The sequence below is a fragment of the Varanus komodoensis genome, unplaced genomic scaffold (genome assembly GCF_004798865.1).
Source record: "Varanus komodoensis strain SLA01 unplaced genomic scaffold, ASM479886v1 scaffold44_3, whole genome shotgun sequence".
NCBI lineage: Eukaryota > Metazoa > Chordata > Lepidosauria > Squamata > Varanidae > Varanus > Varanus komodoensis.
This window is the reverse complement of record NW_025336010.1, coordinates 182995-200270: the sequence shown is the minus strand read 5'-3', so window position 1 is coordinate 200270 and position 17276 is coordinate 182995. Positions and strand designations below refer to the sequence as shown.

The following is a 17276-nucleotide window of genomic DNA, read 5'->3' as shown; positions in this document are numbered from 1 at the left end:
GGTGATTAGAAACATGACCTCTGTATCCTTTGCCGATGGGCTGCGGGCCAAAATCACCAACATCAGCCATGACATTGGCTATTATGAACCTGAGTACCACACTCCCGATGATGCTGGCACCTCTCACCTCTCTGTTGTGGCTGAAGATGGCAGCGCAGTCTCCACCACCAGCACCATCAACCAGTAGTAGGACTCAGTCATCCTTGCATATGTTTCTTTGGACTGGTTCCACAAGAATGAAGGGGATACTTAGTTATGGGTTGGAGAGCTATGGAGTTTACACACTTGGGTAACTGCATAAGCAAAGCAGCTTGTTCTTGTGATGTGCTATTACTTATGAAGGAAAACCCTCCAAAATGCCTCATTCGTTCCCTGCTTAGCTGTTCTATCAAGGCTGTGGCTTCATTTATGGAGTCAATCTGTCCTTTATGTGGTCTTCCTCCTCTTCTGCCTTCAACTTGCCCTGGCATGATGGTCTTCTCCATTGAGTCTTGCCTTCTCATGATGTGTCCAAAGTGTGACAGCCTCAGTTTGGCCATTTTGGCTTGTACACAAGGCTGCGGCTTGATTTGATCGAGGACCCACTGGTTTGTCTGTCACTCAAGGGTATTCACAAAGTATTCACAGGGTATATTCCAGTTTCATGTTTTGAACACAAATTTTTTTCAGGTTGGTTTTCTTCACAAACCAGTTTTCACACCCAAATATATTTACTGGAAATGATTGCAGTGTATGATCCTGGCCATGTCTCCAGTGAAACATCCATAGACTTGATGGTCTTTTCTATTTCCTTCATCGCTGCCCTCCCAAGTCTGCGATGAACAGAGTTGTGAATTTCTTCCTCAGTGTCTGCTGCAGGAGTGTAGACCTGAATGACTTATGTTGACAGGCCTCCCACTAATTCTGACTGATATTATTTTGTTGGCTTTTGCATCGTTGCTCCCACTGCCTGTGCTGCATCATGTAGCTCAGTGTTAGAGCTACCACATTTCTTCAGAGTTTGTCTTTTCTGGAGTAAAATATTTTTGTTTGCTTAGCAGAGAATATTCCATTCCAGTCGACCTTAATTCACTCACAGCAGATTGTTTAACCTTCCATTTCTTGCTTTATGGTTTCCAGTTTGCTTTAGAAACATGGAAAAAGAGTGAACTACAAGGGGTCTCCTTGGCCATCTAGTCTGACCCCCAGCTCCAGCCAGCTCTGCTCATGAAATGCCTACCATGTGCATGTCCAGCCTATCAAACACCCTCAACGTTGGGGCTTCAACCACCTCCCGTGGAAGCCCATTCCACACCTGCACGGTCCTAAATGTCAGGAAGTGCTTCCTGGCATCCAAATTGAAACTTGGTCCCTTGAGCTTTGCTCCATTGGAATTTGTCCAGCCCTCTTCCACAGGGGAAAACAGGTCTCAACCTACCTCTCCTTGGCACCCCCTGTCACCAACAGATCCCCTCGGAGTCTCCTCCAGGCTGAAAAGACCCAGTTCCCCCAGTCTTGCCTCATATGGCTTTCCCTGCAATCCGGCCACCATCCTTGTGGCCCTGCGCTGCACTGATTCCAACCTGGTCATATCCTTCCTGTAATGTGGAGCCCAGAACTGGTCACAGTACTTCAGTTGTGGGCGCACCAGAGTCATACAGAGTGGCAGTAAAACCTCTCTCGATCTAGAAGCCACACTGTCTATGCATTCAAGGGCGATGTTCACCCTTGGCTGGCAGTCGACCAGCGCCCCGAGGTCCCTTTCACAAGTGCTGCTCTCCAGCCACTTGTCCCCTAACCTGTACTTATGACACCCATTCCGATGCCCCAAGTGCAAGACCTGGCACTTACCCACATTGCATGCCATCCTGTTGTCTCCTGCCCGCTTCCATAGTCTGTCCAGATCCTTCTGGATCCAAAGTACCTGTCCTCAGTTGTGGCCACTGCCCTTGTTTTAGTATCCTCTGCAAATGTGATCAGCAGACTTGTCACTCCCCTCTTCCAGGTCATTGTTGAAAAGAATGAACAGAGTGGGTCCCAGGACAGAGCCCTGGGGGACCCTGCTCATCACCGACCACCATCCTGGAGATTCCCCACTAATAGTTACCCTGTGCTTTTGGTCTGCCAGCCATGCCCTGGTCCATTGGGCAGCGCACGTTTTGAATCATGCTTGCGGCATTCCGTATGCCAACTGTATCTCCACTGCAGCACCAGGGGATCCTTCAGTCGCTGTGCATGTCAGCCCCCAGAGTCCCTTTCAGGCTTTGGCCTAGTTGCATCATCACCAGCCATCTCATTCATGGCTGTCCTCTGCTCTGTTCAGTAGCTGGGCGAATGCCTTCCAACCCGGCACTCTCCTGCTGTGGCACTCTCACTTGCTTCGCTTTGCAAAGTTCCATCATATGATTTTCAGGGCAAGAAGATGCAGAGGTTGTCTTCTGCGCAGCGCTAATCAGAGGTAGTTTGGACATCATGGCCACTGTCTGTGAAAGGTCCTCCACCAGTGTCATCTTCAACCACTGCTGCTGCCCAGTGGCTGTTTTTCAGAAGTTTCTTGGTTCCCATGGCCATGAGAGCGGTTAATTCTCTTCTGATGGTGTGACCTGTGGAAGGAGAGGGCCACACAGCGTCCTCTTGCGCTCCTTCAGAGGGTTGATTGCAGGCGAGTCACAAGGCCATCCAGAGCTGATGTTAACAGAATGCTTATCCCACTGAATTGCCGTGTGGAAGGTGGTGTAGGGAGTCCATGGGGCACAAGAAAAGGAGGGGAACTTTTTATTTCCCATTGTGATCCCCCTGGGATCTTCCCTCTTCCCCACCTCTGCATAGGATTAAGCTTAAGAGAAATCTCCAATGTAAAGGTGCTTTCCAAGCTTAATTACCATGCAGGAAAGAGGCTGGGGAACCCCCACAGCTACAATCTCCTGTGAAGGTTATCTCACAGATGGCTAGGAAGCTGAAAAGGGAACCTTCTGCTGGTGCCAGAGGGCTCTGAGGAACCAATTTAGGGCCATGGGAAATAAAATTGGGGCCAGGGCCCATGGGGCCCCAAACTGGCAGGGGAAGCTTTCTTCATAGGATCACCCCTTTAGGGTTGCTGCTGCCTCACATTTTGTCTCAGTCATGGACATGGCTGTTTCTTGTCTGGTGCAGTTTTGGCTCTGGCGTTCGTTCCCCTGTGAGCGGAATTATATTCAATGACGAGATGGACGACTTCAGCTCCCCCCATATCATTAATGGCTTTGGGGTTCCCCCTTCGGCGGCAAACTTCATTGCTCCAGGTAAGGGCCCCGGATGCGGTTCATGCTGCTGCTGACTGTATGCGCAGGGGGTGGCGACCCGCCCCGTCACGAGCAGGCATTCCTCTTGCTCAGCTGCCTGTGGCCGCCTTCTCCCAGCACTGATGCACGCCGAGCAGGCCGTACAGTGCCCCCGATGCCTGGGCCCCTGGCCCAGCCCGCCGCCTCTTCCAGGCCTCAGGGCAGGAGAGCACAGGCACAGTGCCTGGCACAGCAGCCCGGGAGTGCCTCCTGGGTGGCCGGCCGGCCACTACCTCCTGGCTGGGGCGCGTTAACTGGGGCCGCTGCGTTGTTAGGGGCACAGCTGGCCAGCACTCAGCCCAACTGCTTTCTTTACTCGTGCCAGAAGCATCACAATCAAAATAAGGCATGTTATAAAACATATAGATCAGAACTTTTTATAGAACAAGAAATTTAAAATGTAAAATATAAAATTAAAACACGTAGAAGTTAAACAGACCTAGCCCAGAAGCTAGCAACATTAATGGCATTCTGTCTAGCTGCCAAGATCTTCAAATGTGTGCTGGTCGGGGTGCATGTGTGTCGTCTGCACATCACCGCCATCCCAAAGGGCAGAAGTCACCGAAAACCCCCGTTTATTCAGAGCAACTCTGGATCTTGTTGCAGCCGTAAGCTGCAACCATTCAGCCATTTCCAAACTGCCCAACATTCATCAGATCCAGGAGCAACCCCCTCTGTTGGCTCCATCCAGTGTATCTTTGTAGCTCCCCACAGGTCAACTGTACTTTTAAATTCTTCAAGATCTTCTGTCGACCTAGGGAGATCGTCCTAGATTTTCATCTTTGATGATCTGGTTGCAGACCATAAAGGGGGTGTTGGCTAAATATTGATGACTTAAGCCTCTCTCTCTGTGCTGCGGCTTCTCTGCAGATGGCTGGCACAGCAGCACTGGCTAGATGGTAGACCTGATCTGGAGGAGTAGGTTTGAGGCATCCAGTAACAGTCCTGCTACTTTCACTCAGGGCAACACCTGCTTTCCCAGCCCCAGGCCTGGATCTTTCGGGGCCCAGCAGCTGGGGACCTAGCAGAGGCAGCATCCAGCAGCTCCCCAGGCACCGCTGCTCTGCAGCCTTGGGCACAGTGGCTTCCGAGCTGCGAAGCAGAGGAACCAGTGAGTCCTTCATGGGCCGCTGGGCCTGATCTGGCTTGCAGGTCTTCCTGCCAGAAGTGCAGAGTGCATCCCACTCCTGCCAGGGTCATGCTGCAAGAAACCGTCTGTTCCTGATAATCTGCCTTCTCCGCACACGGAATGCCTAATATTCTCCAAGAAGTTGCAATGCCCTGGTGCACCATGACCTGCAGTTTCCTAGCCAGAGTCCTAGAGTTCTGGGAGATATTTTATCCTCATCATTCCGGGACTCACTGGAAGAGATGGGTCAGAGGGTTTGGAGCCCCGTCCACAGCCTCTCCCAGGCCTTCTGCCCCAGCAGTGCTGCAGTGAGGGCAGGAGGGCAGGCCTCACCAGCAGCCTCTCTCCTCTTCAGCAGCGAGCTCATGGCATGTTTGTCAGCCGTGCTCGTCTAGATTACAAGCTGCCCTGACAATCCACAGCTTGTTGTAGGGTTTGTTCAACCCGCGATGTGTCATGCTGTCATCTGAATGCAGCCACAACCCATCCGTGGTTCACTGAAGTTGCTTCCGCCTTGGCAGGAGTGCCAGTAACCCCATTCCTCTGGCCAAGCAGCTGACAGGGAAGTACCCACTACCTGCCTTCTCCAGGGGGTCCAAGAAGCTTTGGGGGGCAGTTGACAGAGACTGCTTGGTTCAGGATCATGAAGACATAGGGTTCCCCTAAAGTGAATTGGTTTTTGTTTTGCTTTGTTTTGTTTTTGAGATTGTGAAAGGTGCCTTCACAATCCCCTTTTCTGCCACTACAAACAATCCTTCCAAGCTGCCCCTGTGGTAGCGGTGACTGCCCACCATTTTTAATTTTTTCAACTGCACAGAGTTGTGCACCAGAAATGTCATTTTTGAAAACTGTTTTTGTCCAAAAATCAAGTGCCTGTGGCTATTGCTTTAGGAGCAACTTCAGATCATTCAAGTTGGGTGTTTGTGGGCTGCAGACTGTACAGACTCTAAATACCTGCATCCTATCCAACACAAAAATAAATGTTTTAACCAGACACTTGAAAAAGTGTGCTTAATTTCACATGAAAACTGGAAGCTTGTAGCTTGACAACTGGGTGGAGCTGTCAAAGTGCAGTAGCGCAGGAATCAGGCATTTACTGATTTGGTCTGTTCCCAAGATGTTAGCACCTTGGCTGCACTTGCAAAAGTGAGGGGACCCTCCAGACCCTCGAGCCCTACCAAGCCCCAAAGGTCTTGCCCCCGAAAGGGGCGAGCAAGGCCCATGGGGGCTGCATGGGGGATCGGACTGGGCGGCCGGCTGGCCTGACACGCACTTGCCCTCCCCTGAGGGAGTGCTCTGTCTGCACGTGCCCCCCCTTGGAGCAGGGCAAGGCAGGGAGTGGGTCTGGGCCCCTCTGGGCAGGCTGTCCGGAGGTCTCAGGCCCCGCCAGGGCCCACGCACGTGCCCCAGGGCCACTACCACCGAGAGAAGGGACAGGAGAAGAGGCGGGTGAGTGAGGGGGGTTGGCTGTGCTCTCTGGTGTCCAGGGGCAGACAAGGCGGCGGGAAAGACCCGGCTTGCATGCGGTGCCTGGTCGCTCCTCCTCTCCCTCTCCCTGCTCCCCGCAGAGCTCCAAGGGAGAAGGGGCTGCCCAGGGTGGGGCGCTTTCCTCTGCTGGCCAGACTCGTCCCTCCTGGCCACCTCTCCGGTTCCTCCCGATGCCCGGCCAGCTGCTTTCCCCCACAACGGCTCGGCTGAGGTGCCTGCTGCAGATGGAACGGGCAGGCTGCCCCAGCTCCTTCCAGGGCCCGCCGCAAGGCAGTGGCTGGGCCAGCCCAGGGGCTCTGGAGTCCCGACTCGCTCTCTGAGCCCAGGCCTGGGACAGCCTCTGCCCCGCCGCCAGTCTCTCCCTGGGCATCTGCTGAACGAATGGGCTGAGGCCCTTCGACAAAAATCGAGTTAGCAAGTGCAAATTGTTGCCGGTCTTCAGTGCCTGCAGACTTTTCCACCCCAAGTGCTGCCCGGTGGGAAGGTGGGAAGGGCCCTGTCTTTGCCCCAGGGAGATCCTTTTCCCGGAATAGGAGAACCAGGATTTGCCTACTGCTGATGGGGCAGCTGCGTGTCAGTCAGGGAGCATCCCCCCCACCACGAAGCACACGCACGCCCTGCCCCCGGCCCGTGGCATCTGCTCCAGAGGCCCAGCTGCAAGACCTTGTGCTTACCATCCCTGCGCCATCCTTGCCCCATCGCGCCAGCCCAGCCTGCAGCTGTGGGGCTGCCCTGCTGGGAGGCAAGCCCGGGGGTTGCGCCCCACAGGCACGCCTGTGCCAGCAGGCCCCGGGCCTGGGCTGCCCCTGGCTGTGGCGCCAGACCGGCGCCGGACAGCCTCCCTCTGCAGCATCCTCCCCGCCGTCCTGCAGGGAAGCAGCCTCTCTCTTCCATGTGCCCCTCCATTCTGGTGGATAAGCGGAATGCGGTCCGGATGGTGGTCGGTGCTTCTGGAGGTACAAAAATCACCACGGCGACAGCACTGGTGAGTCTGGGGCCTCCCCCGGGGGGCACAAGTGGTGGGAGGCGTTCATCGGGGTGCGGGCCAGGAGGGCTCTCCGCAGGAGAGACAGGCAAGGACACTGGGCATGCGGGGGCGGGGTGGCCCGGCCGCTTCCTCTTCCGTCATGGCAGGCGTCCTGTAGCGGGAAAAGGGCTCCTCACTGGGGTGACGTTTGCCAGGCGACGCTGGGTGGCTGTCCTCTCAGGTTCTTGAGAAGAGAGTAGGAAAAGCGCCAGGCTAAGACCTTTTTATTTAAAACTTATTTTAAGTGTTAATTTATTATGTAGGATTTAAAAAATTTTTAAGGCGAGATGCACCGGGTTTTAGCATTTTTAGTGTATAATTTTTGTATAATTTTGTATGTTTTTGTTTTTGTTGTGAGCCGCCCCAAGGCTTTGTTGCGATGGGGGCGGCATAGAAATGTTTTAAATAAACAAACAAACAAATAAAAGCACTCCCAGCTCCGAGCCGCCGGGTGTGTGGGCGAGGGCGGCACCGCAACCAGCTGCTGAGCACCCCGAAGAGCCACCCCAGCACCGCCCCCAAGGGCCTGGCCCAGCCCCTGGGGAGCTCTTCCCCCCGGAGGGGTGGCTCGATCACGTGGAGGATGGGTGGGCCAGGCCACACAGGCCTCGGGCTTCCCCGCGCTGGCCGCCTGCGCCCCGACCTGCCCAGCCCAGAGCCCCAGCTTCCTGGATCCCAGGGCCCCACTTTCCGGCCCACCCACTGGGTGAGGGGGTGCTAATGCTCTGCCTTCTGCTTGCTTTTTGTCCAGACAATCATCAGTTCCCTCTGGTTTGGCTACGATATCAAGGCAGCAGTCGAGGCGCCAAGAGTCCATAACCAGCTGCTTCCTCCTGTTACTGTACTGGAGCAGAATGTGGAAAAGGTTGGTCTGCCTGCCTAGGGAACTGGCAACCAATTAATAATTAGGCAGCCTTCCAGGAACATGGGGCAGAGGGATCAGCTCTGTTTTTCATGAGTGGCACGCTGGGTGGGAGGCTGGGCTAGCTTGCTTCCATTCAGAAAACAGAGGCTACCAAGGAAAGATGTGTGCACAAGCAGTGTGTAAACCAGGGGTCCTCAAACTTTTTATGGCTGCGACCTCGACGGCAGCCAGCTCCACCGGCCAGCGCGGGCGCACGCGGCGCCAGAGAGCGCCGCCCGCCGGCCCAGGTGATCGGGCGCGCGTGGTGCGCGACGGGGCGGGTCTCGGAGGCGCCCTGCGGAGTCAAAGCCGCGGCAACGGCCAGGAGGGAACGGCCCCCCAGGCAGGAAACACCGACCCCGCGCTGCAAGAAACGCTTCCGCCCACCTCCAGCAGCACGCCGCTCCCGGGCAAGCGAATGCAGGCAGACGCACGCGGCTGCAACCTCGACAGCAGCCAGTTCCACCGGCCAGCGCAGGCGCACGCGGCGCCGGAGAGCGCCGCCCGCCGGCCCAGGTGATCGGGCGCGCGCGGTGCGCGACGGGGCGGGTCTCGGAGGCGCCCTGCGGAGTCAAAGCCGCGGCAACGGCTGGGGCCGGCGGCCGAAGGGCCGGCGGCCGAAGGGCGGCGACCAAAGGGGTCGCCGCCATTTGAGGTGCCGTTCGGGGGGACGAGAGGGGGGCTGGGCTGGCCATGGACTCTTGTTGAAATAGGCTTGCCTACTGCTGATTCTTAGGGAAGAGGAAGGATCCCCTTTTTCTTTTTTCTTTTTCTTTTTTTCTTTTTATCGTTCTTTTTCTCCTCCTTCGACCTACTTTATAATCTTACCCTGCTTTAATCAGTGCTTTGAGTCATTCCTGGCCATGTCGACGTTTATATATCCTGGGGAACACACGGGCACTGCTATTGGCGTGGTCACGGGCAATGGTCGTTACAACAATAGGGGCTTAACGTGTCCACGTAGAAGAAGGATGGACAGATGGCTGACACCTGTCCCTCCTTCTGATCCTGCCCCCAACCAGAGGGTGCCAGGTAGCCTTGTCAACCACCCCTCGGGTCTGACGGTGCTGCTGCTCAATGCCAGGTCGGTCAATAATAAATCTTCCCTCATCCATGACTTGATTGTGGATGAGGGGGCCGACCTGGCTTGCATAACGGAGACCTGGGCGGGAGAGGGAGGGGATGTTGCCCTCTCCCAATTGTGCCCGCCCGGGTATCTGGTTCAACACTGTTCACGCCCAGAAGGGAGGGGAGGGGGAGTCGCGTTGATTTACAGAGCCTCCATCTCTCTCACGGGTCTTCCGGTCCCTTTGAGACCAGGGCTGGAGTGCCTCTACTTGGTGTTGGGCGAACGAGACAGATTGGGTATTCTATTGGTGTACCGTGCACCCTTCTGCCCAGCAGTCTCCCTATCTGAGCTGACAGAGACCGTCTCGGACCTGGTGTTGAGGACCCCCAGGATGTTGGTCCTGGGGGACTTCAATCTCCATGCCGAGTCTGGACTGACCGGGGCGGCTCAGGACTTCACGGCCTCTATGACGGCCATGGGCCTGTCTCAACACGTCATTGGCCCGACCCATGAATGTGGACACACTCTGGACCTGGTATTCACGACGGGGCAGGTAGAGGATGACCTGAGGGTGAAGAACTTATGTTTGACTCCCCTGTCATGGTCGGATCACCTCCTGGTGAGGTTTGTGCTCGAGAGCGGCCTCTCCCTCTATAAGAGTGCGGACCCAATTGTATGGGCCCGCCCCCGGAGCCGGATGGATCCGGATGGATTCCTGGGGGCCCTGGGGGAGTTTCCGGCTGACAAGACTGGTGCTCCTGTCGAGGCTCTGGTCGAACTGTGGAACGGAGAGGTGACCAGGGCTGTGGACACGATCGCTCCTAAGCGTCCTCTCCAACCGGGCAGAGTCCGCTCTTCCCCTTGGTATACACCTGAATTACGGGCGATGAAGCGAGTTGGGAGACGGCTAGAGCGTAGGTGGAGGAAATCACGGGATGAATCTGACCGAACACACTTGAGAGCCCACTATCGGGCCTATGCTGTGGCGGTGAAGGCGGCGAAAAAGAAGTTTTTTTCCGCTTCCATTGCCTCCTCACAATGCCGTCCTGCGGAGCTTTTTCGAGTGGTGCAAGGCCTGGTTCGCCTGGGTCCTAAGGAAGATCCGATGCCACCCTCAAAGGCCCGCTGTGACGACTTTGCCAGGCATTTCAGGGAGAAAATCGCTCAGATTCGTCACGAGCTGGACTCCACTAATGAATCAGAGGTCTCTGAGGAGTCGCCAATGCCACCGTCTGGTCCAAAATTATTGGAGGAATTTCAATTATTGCAGCCCAATGATGTGGACAAGGTGCTTGGAAGAGTACGTCCCACCACTTGCCTATTGGATCCTTGCCCGTCTTGGTTAATAAATAACTCCAAGCATGGGATTGGGACCTGGATCTTGGAAGTGGTTAACGCTTCTCTGAGGGAGGGTCGAGTGCCTGCCCCTTTAAAGGAGGTGGTAATACGACCGGTCCTGAAGAAAGCGTCACTGGATCCAGAGATGGCCACTAACTATAGACCTGTGGCCAACATCCCGTTTCTGGGCAAGGTGTTGGAGCGAGTGGTGGCGGGACAACTCCAAGCACTCTTGGATGAAACTGATTATCTGGATCCTTTTCAGACCGGCTTCAGACCTGGGTACGGTACTGAATCTGCCTTGGTCGCCCTGTACGACGACCTGTGCAGGGAGAAGGACAGGGGGAGTACATCCCTGTTGGTTCTTCTGGACCTCTCGGCGGCTTTCGATACCATCGACCATGGTATCCTTCTGGATAGACTTGCGGGATTGGGGGTTGGAGGCACTGCTTTGCAGTGGTTCCGCTCCTATCTCAACGGTCGATTCCAGAAGGTAGTGCTGGGGGACCATGTCTCTACGTCATGGCAGCTATGCCATGGGGTACCACAGGGCTCCATTCTATCCCCTCTGCTATTTAACATCTATATGAAACCGCTGGGAGAGGTCATCAGGAGGTGTGGGCTGCGGAATCATCAATACGCTGATGATACCCAGCTTTACCTCTCATTCTCCACTAATCCAGGTGAGGCAGTGGCTGTGCTGAACCGGTGCTTGGCCGAGGTAAGGGAATGGATGAGGGCCAATAAACTGAAACTCAACCCAGACAAGACGGAGGTCCTGTTGGTTGGCAGATCGGGTTTCAGAGAGGGTGGATTTGACCTGGTCCTGAATGGTGCAACACTCCCTCTTAGGGATAAGGTCCGCAGCTTAGGAGTACTCCTCGACCCGGAGCTTTCTTTGGAAGCTCAGGTGACAGCGGTAGCGAGGAACGCCTTCCTTCAGCTTCGGCTGATTAATCAGCTGCGCCACTACCTGGAGTACGACTGCCTGGCGACGGTGACACACGCGCTGGTGACTTCCCGCCTAGACTTCTGTAACGCGCTTTACGTGGGGCTTCCCCTGAAGACAGTCTGAACACTTCAATTGGTGCAAAATAGAGCTGCCAGGTTGCTGACGGGGACGGGGCGTTATGCTCACATGACTCCAGTCCTCCGTCAGTTTCACTGGCTTCCCATTGAAGCCCGGGCCCAATTCAAGGTGTTGATTATGACCTATAAAGCCCTAAACGTCTTGGGTCCTGGCTACCTGAACGAGCGCTTACGTCCATATATGCCCGACCGCCCTTTGAGATCTGCGGGAGAGTCCCTTCTCCGGGAACTCTCCATGAAAGAAATTAGGAGAGTAAGTACTTGGAGGAGGGCTTTCTCTGCGGTGGCGCCCAACCTATGGAATTCACTCCCCAAAGAGGTCCGCCTGGCTCCGTCGTTACTGGTTTTTCGGCGCCAGGTAAAGACCTTTTTATTTAAACGTCATTTCAATTGTTAAAACATATGATCTGGCCAGGGCAACTTCTTCTTCCTTCTCTTTCTCCTCCTATATTTTTATTTTATACTGATAATTCTAATTTTATATTTGTAAATCAATGTATTTTTGTATTTAATGGTAATTTATTATGTACTATTGTATTTCAATGTATTTTATCATGTTGTAAGCCGCCCCGAGGTTTCGGCAAGGGGCGGCATAGAAATGTAATAATAATAATAATAATAATAACAATAATAATAATACAGGGGGCCAGTTCACTGTCCCTCAGACTGTTGGTGGGGGCGGACTATAGTTTGAAAAAAATACGAATTCCTGTGCACACTGCACATATCTTATTTGTAGTGCAAAAATACAAAAAAAGAACAAAAAACAACAGCAACAGGAAAAAACAATACAATGTTTAAAATGAAGAACAATTTTAATCAACATAAACCTATTAGTATTTCAATGGGAAGTATGGGCCTGCTTTTGGCTAATGAGATGGTCAATATCCGATTCCATATTCACTCCTCCATTCAGAGCCAACGCATGTGTGCAATGGGGGGAAGTGCTGGCGCACTCGCAATTCATGCTGGCAAGACCAGCACAGCAGCAGGAGCTGGCCAGAGCCAGCAGAGAGAGCCGATGCACACACAGTTGAAGAAAGCTGTCACAATTTGGCACGTGTGCCGGCTTTCTGCTAGTCTCCAAAACTGAAAGAGTTTCAGAGTACGCCTGCGCTGGCTCAGAACTTTCAGACTTGTTCAGAGATCGTTTTCTCAGCCATATCCAGCCCGTAGTTTGAGGACCCCTGGTGTAAACCGTGTCTTCTTGCTTCACGTAACATAAGATGAGGATCCACTACATAGGACTGGTGGCAGTCACTGACTTCAGGGGCCGCTAGTCTCCACGCAGCAGCTCTCGGCTGCAGCAAGAGGCTTTCTCAGACAGCGCCTGCCTGCACGTGCACCAGTGCGCAGGACATGGCCCTGATGCCTCTGGCCTGTGCCACCTGCCCTGCGAGCTGCTGGCGCTCCCCCCACGCTCCCCAAGGAGAAAGGCTTTGCGAGCCCTGCCACTTCCACCCCTCTCAAGAGGAGCAGCCAGAGGCTGGAGTGCAGCAGAGAGGCACAGGGGGCACCCCAAGGGTGCGGGAAGCATTCGCTAGCTACTGGTGAGCACAGCCTTCCGAGCAAGGCAAGCCTGGAGCAAGTCGGGGCTGCTACTTAAGGTAACCTGTTTTTATCTCTTTTCTCAGGAGCTAGAAGTGGAGCTAGAGAAAAGAAAGCATGAGACCAGGCGGGACAGTGTGGGGGCTGTTGTTCAGGCCATCGTCTGGACGGAAGATGGCTGGGCTGCAGCGTCCGACTCACGGAAGGGGGGCTGCCCAGACGGATACTGACCAGCAGCAGCTGGGGCGCTGACACCGGCTTTGGCTGATCCGTGGCCTGCGAATCAAAAGGAGTTGCTTGTGTCGAACAGGTGTGTGCAGGGACTGCTTTCTAGGCGAGGTTCGAGGCATTAAAATAAAACTGAACAGCTCAGATATGCTACATTATTTATACTTGGGTTACAGGTTTTTGAGGTGGATTTCCTTAGCAATAGGCTTCCACACACAGGGAAAAATTGGGAATTTTTACTATACCTAAGCATGTTGCTAAGTTGTCTGGAAGTTATGAAATTGTTCTTTGCCAAGTTGCCATTCATTTTTTGTGGTAAAAGGAAAAAAAACACATTTTGCTTGAAATTAGTTTGTTCAAGGCAATCCCTCTGTGCACAATTATCTAAATAGAGACTTCAGAATTAGCAGGAACAATTTCACATGGGAAAACAGAAATCTTCATGCAAGCAAGCTGGTTGCAAGGCAAAGGAGTTTTGCCATCAAGCAGAAGCTGTATTGTGCTGCCCACAGCAAAACAGAAAAACTTTTGGGACTTTAAGATATGGTCAAATAGAGAAAACTGTCACTCTTGGGGAGGGGTATTGAGAACTGGGACTATGGCGTGTGGGGAGGAGAGTTGAACCGTTTCCAGCCACCCATGAAAATCTCCCTGAGGCTGTTCTTAAGCAAACTCGATGAGGTACACAACCTGCAAGCTCACGTCTTCCCCTCCTTGGCTCAGAAACGTAAGCGCTCTGTCTGTCCACCCGCAAAAGGAGTTGAGTCTCCAAATGCAGTTCCCCTTGTGCCCCATTGGCTTGGCTCTTATTCCTCTGTTTTCATAGCAGGGTGCACTTTATTTTTTATTTATTTAAGGTATTTCTGCACAGTTTGGTTAGACGAGCTTTCAGAACAGTTTACAGAATGTACTTAAAAATCAGTAACAATCCATTTAAAAGCAAATTTAAAACAACTTTAACATAACAGAGCCCTTTTGGCTCTTGCCTCTTGGCACAGCAGCAGAGGCTGGGAGAGAGCACTGAGAGGCCAGGGGACTGGCGAAGGCAAGGTAGGAGCTGGGCAGGGAGAGGACAGGATCAGCGGAGAGGAAAGGAGCAGGGCCAGAGAGGCCAGGAGGAAGCAGAAGGGCCGGTCCACCAGCCTGAGAGGCTTATAAAGCCATGCTCAGATATTGGCAGTGCCAACAGATGAGGCACCAACAGCGTTGCATTAAGGGCAAAATGACAAGGGCATCGTCTCTTGTGTGCGTTCCTTAGCTGCTGCCCAGACTGCCCAGGGAGACCCTTCCCTGGGGGCAGTTATTAAATAATTTTTTAGATGTTATCCTTTTTGTCTGGGAGAACTGGGTGAGTGCGGAGCAGCGCAGGACAGACAAGGCGGGGAACCAAGGCAGGGCCTCTGAGGGGTTCCCAGTGGCAGACCAGCAGATGGCCCTGGCGGGAGTCACGGCTTTTGCTGTCCACTGCGACAGCTGCGACATGTTCGCCCTTCTCCCCCAGGAGAGGCAGGGCTACACTTGCCCTGGGTGCAAGCGGGTGTCCCTCCTGGAGGAGGAGGTGCGGTGCCTGAGGGCCGAGAGAGCCCTCCAGGCCCCCCGGGAGCAGCCCCCCTCTGGACAGAGGGTCGAGGGAGAGGCCACAGGAGGAGCAGCCCCAGAGACGTGGAGGCATGTCACCCTCAGGAGGGGGAGGCCAGCATGGCCTCCTCCTTCTCCTGCACCAATCTGGAGCTGGGAAGCAGGTCCTCTCCACTTGGGGAGGCTGGGGCTGTTGAGGCCTCGGGGGCCCAGCAGGACCCCCAGCCTGGGACCACAAGCGGCAAGGGGGCCCACTGCAGGAGAGGAAAGAGCCAGGGCACAGACACCTTCCACCACGGGAAGAGACGGCAGCAGGTGATCTTTGTCAGGGACTCCCTGCTGAGGGGCACTGAGCTGGCAGTGTGCTGCCCCAACCTTCTGGTAAAGGACAGGTTGTACCTCACAAGGATGGGGAACAGGTCCTTTGGAAATGCTCTAGTGAGCTTTGCCTGGAAGACTTTAAACTGAGCTGGGTGGGAGGAGGTTCAGACCCCCCAGAAACTAGTCCACACCGGACAAGTGTGGGGAGAGGAACAGGGCTCTGGGAGCAGGGTTTTAGAGGTACTGCAGGGACTGACAGGACTCCTTCAGAGAGGGGCCAGGTATCAAGGAGGATGGGAGGAAGGAGGAGGCTGGGAACTCCAAGGAAAGGAAGTGGTGGGAAGGAGTTTAGGTGCATGTACACCAGTGCTAGGAGCATGGGTAATAAGCAGGAAGAGCTTGAAGCTCTCCTGGGAATAGGAGGATACGATCTGGTGGGAACCACAGAAACTTGGTGGGATGAAAGGCAAGTCTGGAATGTGAACATAGAGGGGTATCACCTTTTTAGAAAGGACAGGAAGGGAAAGAGAGGTGGGGGCGTGGCTTGATACGGCAGGGAAGGGATAGGATGCAGTGAGACAGAATGCAGCACAGATGGGGATTTGGCAGAGGCAGTCTGGGTGAAAGTTAGGGGTTTTGACAGGGAAAGGGACCTGACAGTGGGGGTATGTTATCGCCCTCCAGGTCAACTTGAGACCCTGGATGATGTCCTGACAGGCCAGATTCTAAGGATATCTCGGGGGAGAGATACAGTAATTATGGGAGATTTCAATCTCCCGGATACTAGTTGGGAGACTCACTCTGCGGTGACAGCCAGGTCACATCACTTCCTAGAAGCTATAGAGGGAGGGTTTTTCACACAGAGGGTCCGAGAGGCGACGAGGGGGAGAAACACCCTTGACTTGGTCTTGACCCAAAGGGAGGAGCTGATAGATGGGGTACAGATTGGGGAGCTCCGGATGCAAGTGATCACTCCATCCTTTGCTTTGAGATCAGGGGAAGGGGATCGTGCAGCAGGTCGAGCACTAGAAGCTGGGACTTCAAGAGGGCCAACTTTGGCCAACTGAAGGCCAGACCAGGGAAAGTCTCCTGGGATATGTTACTGGAAGGTAAGCAAGTTGAGGAGGGGTGGCTGGCACTCAGAAGGGAGGTTTTGGAGGCGCAAGCCTTGACGATACCTCTAGTCAGTAAGGTGGGGAGGTGGAGGAGAGTGCCGCCATGGATGCGAAAGGAGGTGGTTAGAGGGATTAGACGAAAGAGGAACCTCCGTAGGAAATGGGTACTGGGGGAAATAGACAAAAGGGTATACCGGGAGGAGGAGGCCCGTTGCAGGATTCTTTGCAAGGCTAAGGCTGATTACGAGCTGAGACTTGCCAAGAATATCAAGAGCAACAAAGAGGGCTTCTTTCAGCATGTAAATAGGAAGAGGAAGGTGAGACAAGTGGTGGGACCACTAAATAAGGAGGAAGGAGATCCAGTGACTGATACCAGGGAACAGGCACAGATGCTAAATGACTGTTTTGCCTCTGTGTTCTCCCCAAAGCAAGACGGGGCAGGGAGGGGCGGGGGTCCACGTAGGAGATTAGATGAGGCTGGGGACTTAGGGGCACAGATTGGAGTCACCCCCCTAGAAGTTGAGGGGCTCCTCAGGGCATTGGACATTACAAAGGCGCCAGGCCCTGACAGGTTACACCCGAGAGTACTTAGAGAGTTGGCAGGGGTTCTCTCACGCCCACTGGCCTCCATTTTTGAGCCCTTGTGGAGAACGGGTGAGGTTCCAGAGGACTGGAGGGTGGTGTCAGTGGTCCCAATTTTCAGAAAGGTAGTAGAAGGGACATGGGGAATTACAGACCAGTTAGCCTTATGTCCATTGTAGGAAAAACAATGGAAAGGCTCATAATAGAGAGAGATCTAGTGATGCTAGATAGGGAAGGGAGGCTGGCAGCCACACAACATGGTTTCCGCAAAAACCGGTCCTGCCAGACAAACCTTGTGGAATTCTATGACAAGGTTTCGCGATGGCTAGATGGAGGGGATGCAGTGGATGTGGTTTACCTGGATTTCAGCAAGGCCTTTGACAAAGTGCCCCATGATATCCTGGTGGAGAAACTGAGGAGTTTTGGGATACACCAAAGCACTGTCCGGTGGATTAAGGCATGGTTGACTGACCGAAAGCAGAGGGTAACATTAGCGGGGAATCATCAGGATGGCGGCCAGTAACAAGCGGGGTCCCCCAGGACAGAGCCCTGGGGGACCCC

At 54.1% G+C, this 17276-nt stretch overlaps 1 protein-coding gene across 1 annotated transcript in view; it reads left to right on the top strand.

Annotated features, from left to right (window-relative positions):
• Positions 1 to 13121, top strand: part of LOC123030370 (glutathione hydrolase 1 proenzyme-like) — a 40520-nt gene extending 27399 nt beyond the window's left edge. The window contains exons 9-13 of the mRNA XM_044444238.1: positions 2 to 186; positions 3133 to 3260; positions 6789 to 6901; positions 7695 to 7808; positions 12978 to 13121. Of these exons, the coding sequence (XP_044300173.1) occupies positions 2 to 186; positions 3133 to 3260; positions 6789 to 6901; positions 7695 to 7808; positions 12978 to 13121 (684 nt within the window). The remainder of the gene's footprint in view (position 1; positions 187 to 3132; positions 3261 to 6788; positions 6902 to 7694; positions 7809 to 12977) is intronic.
• Positions 13122 to 17276: the final 4155 nt, after the last annotated feature.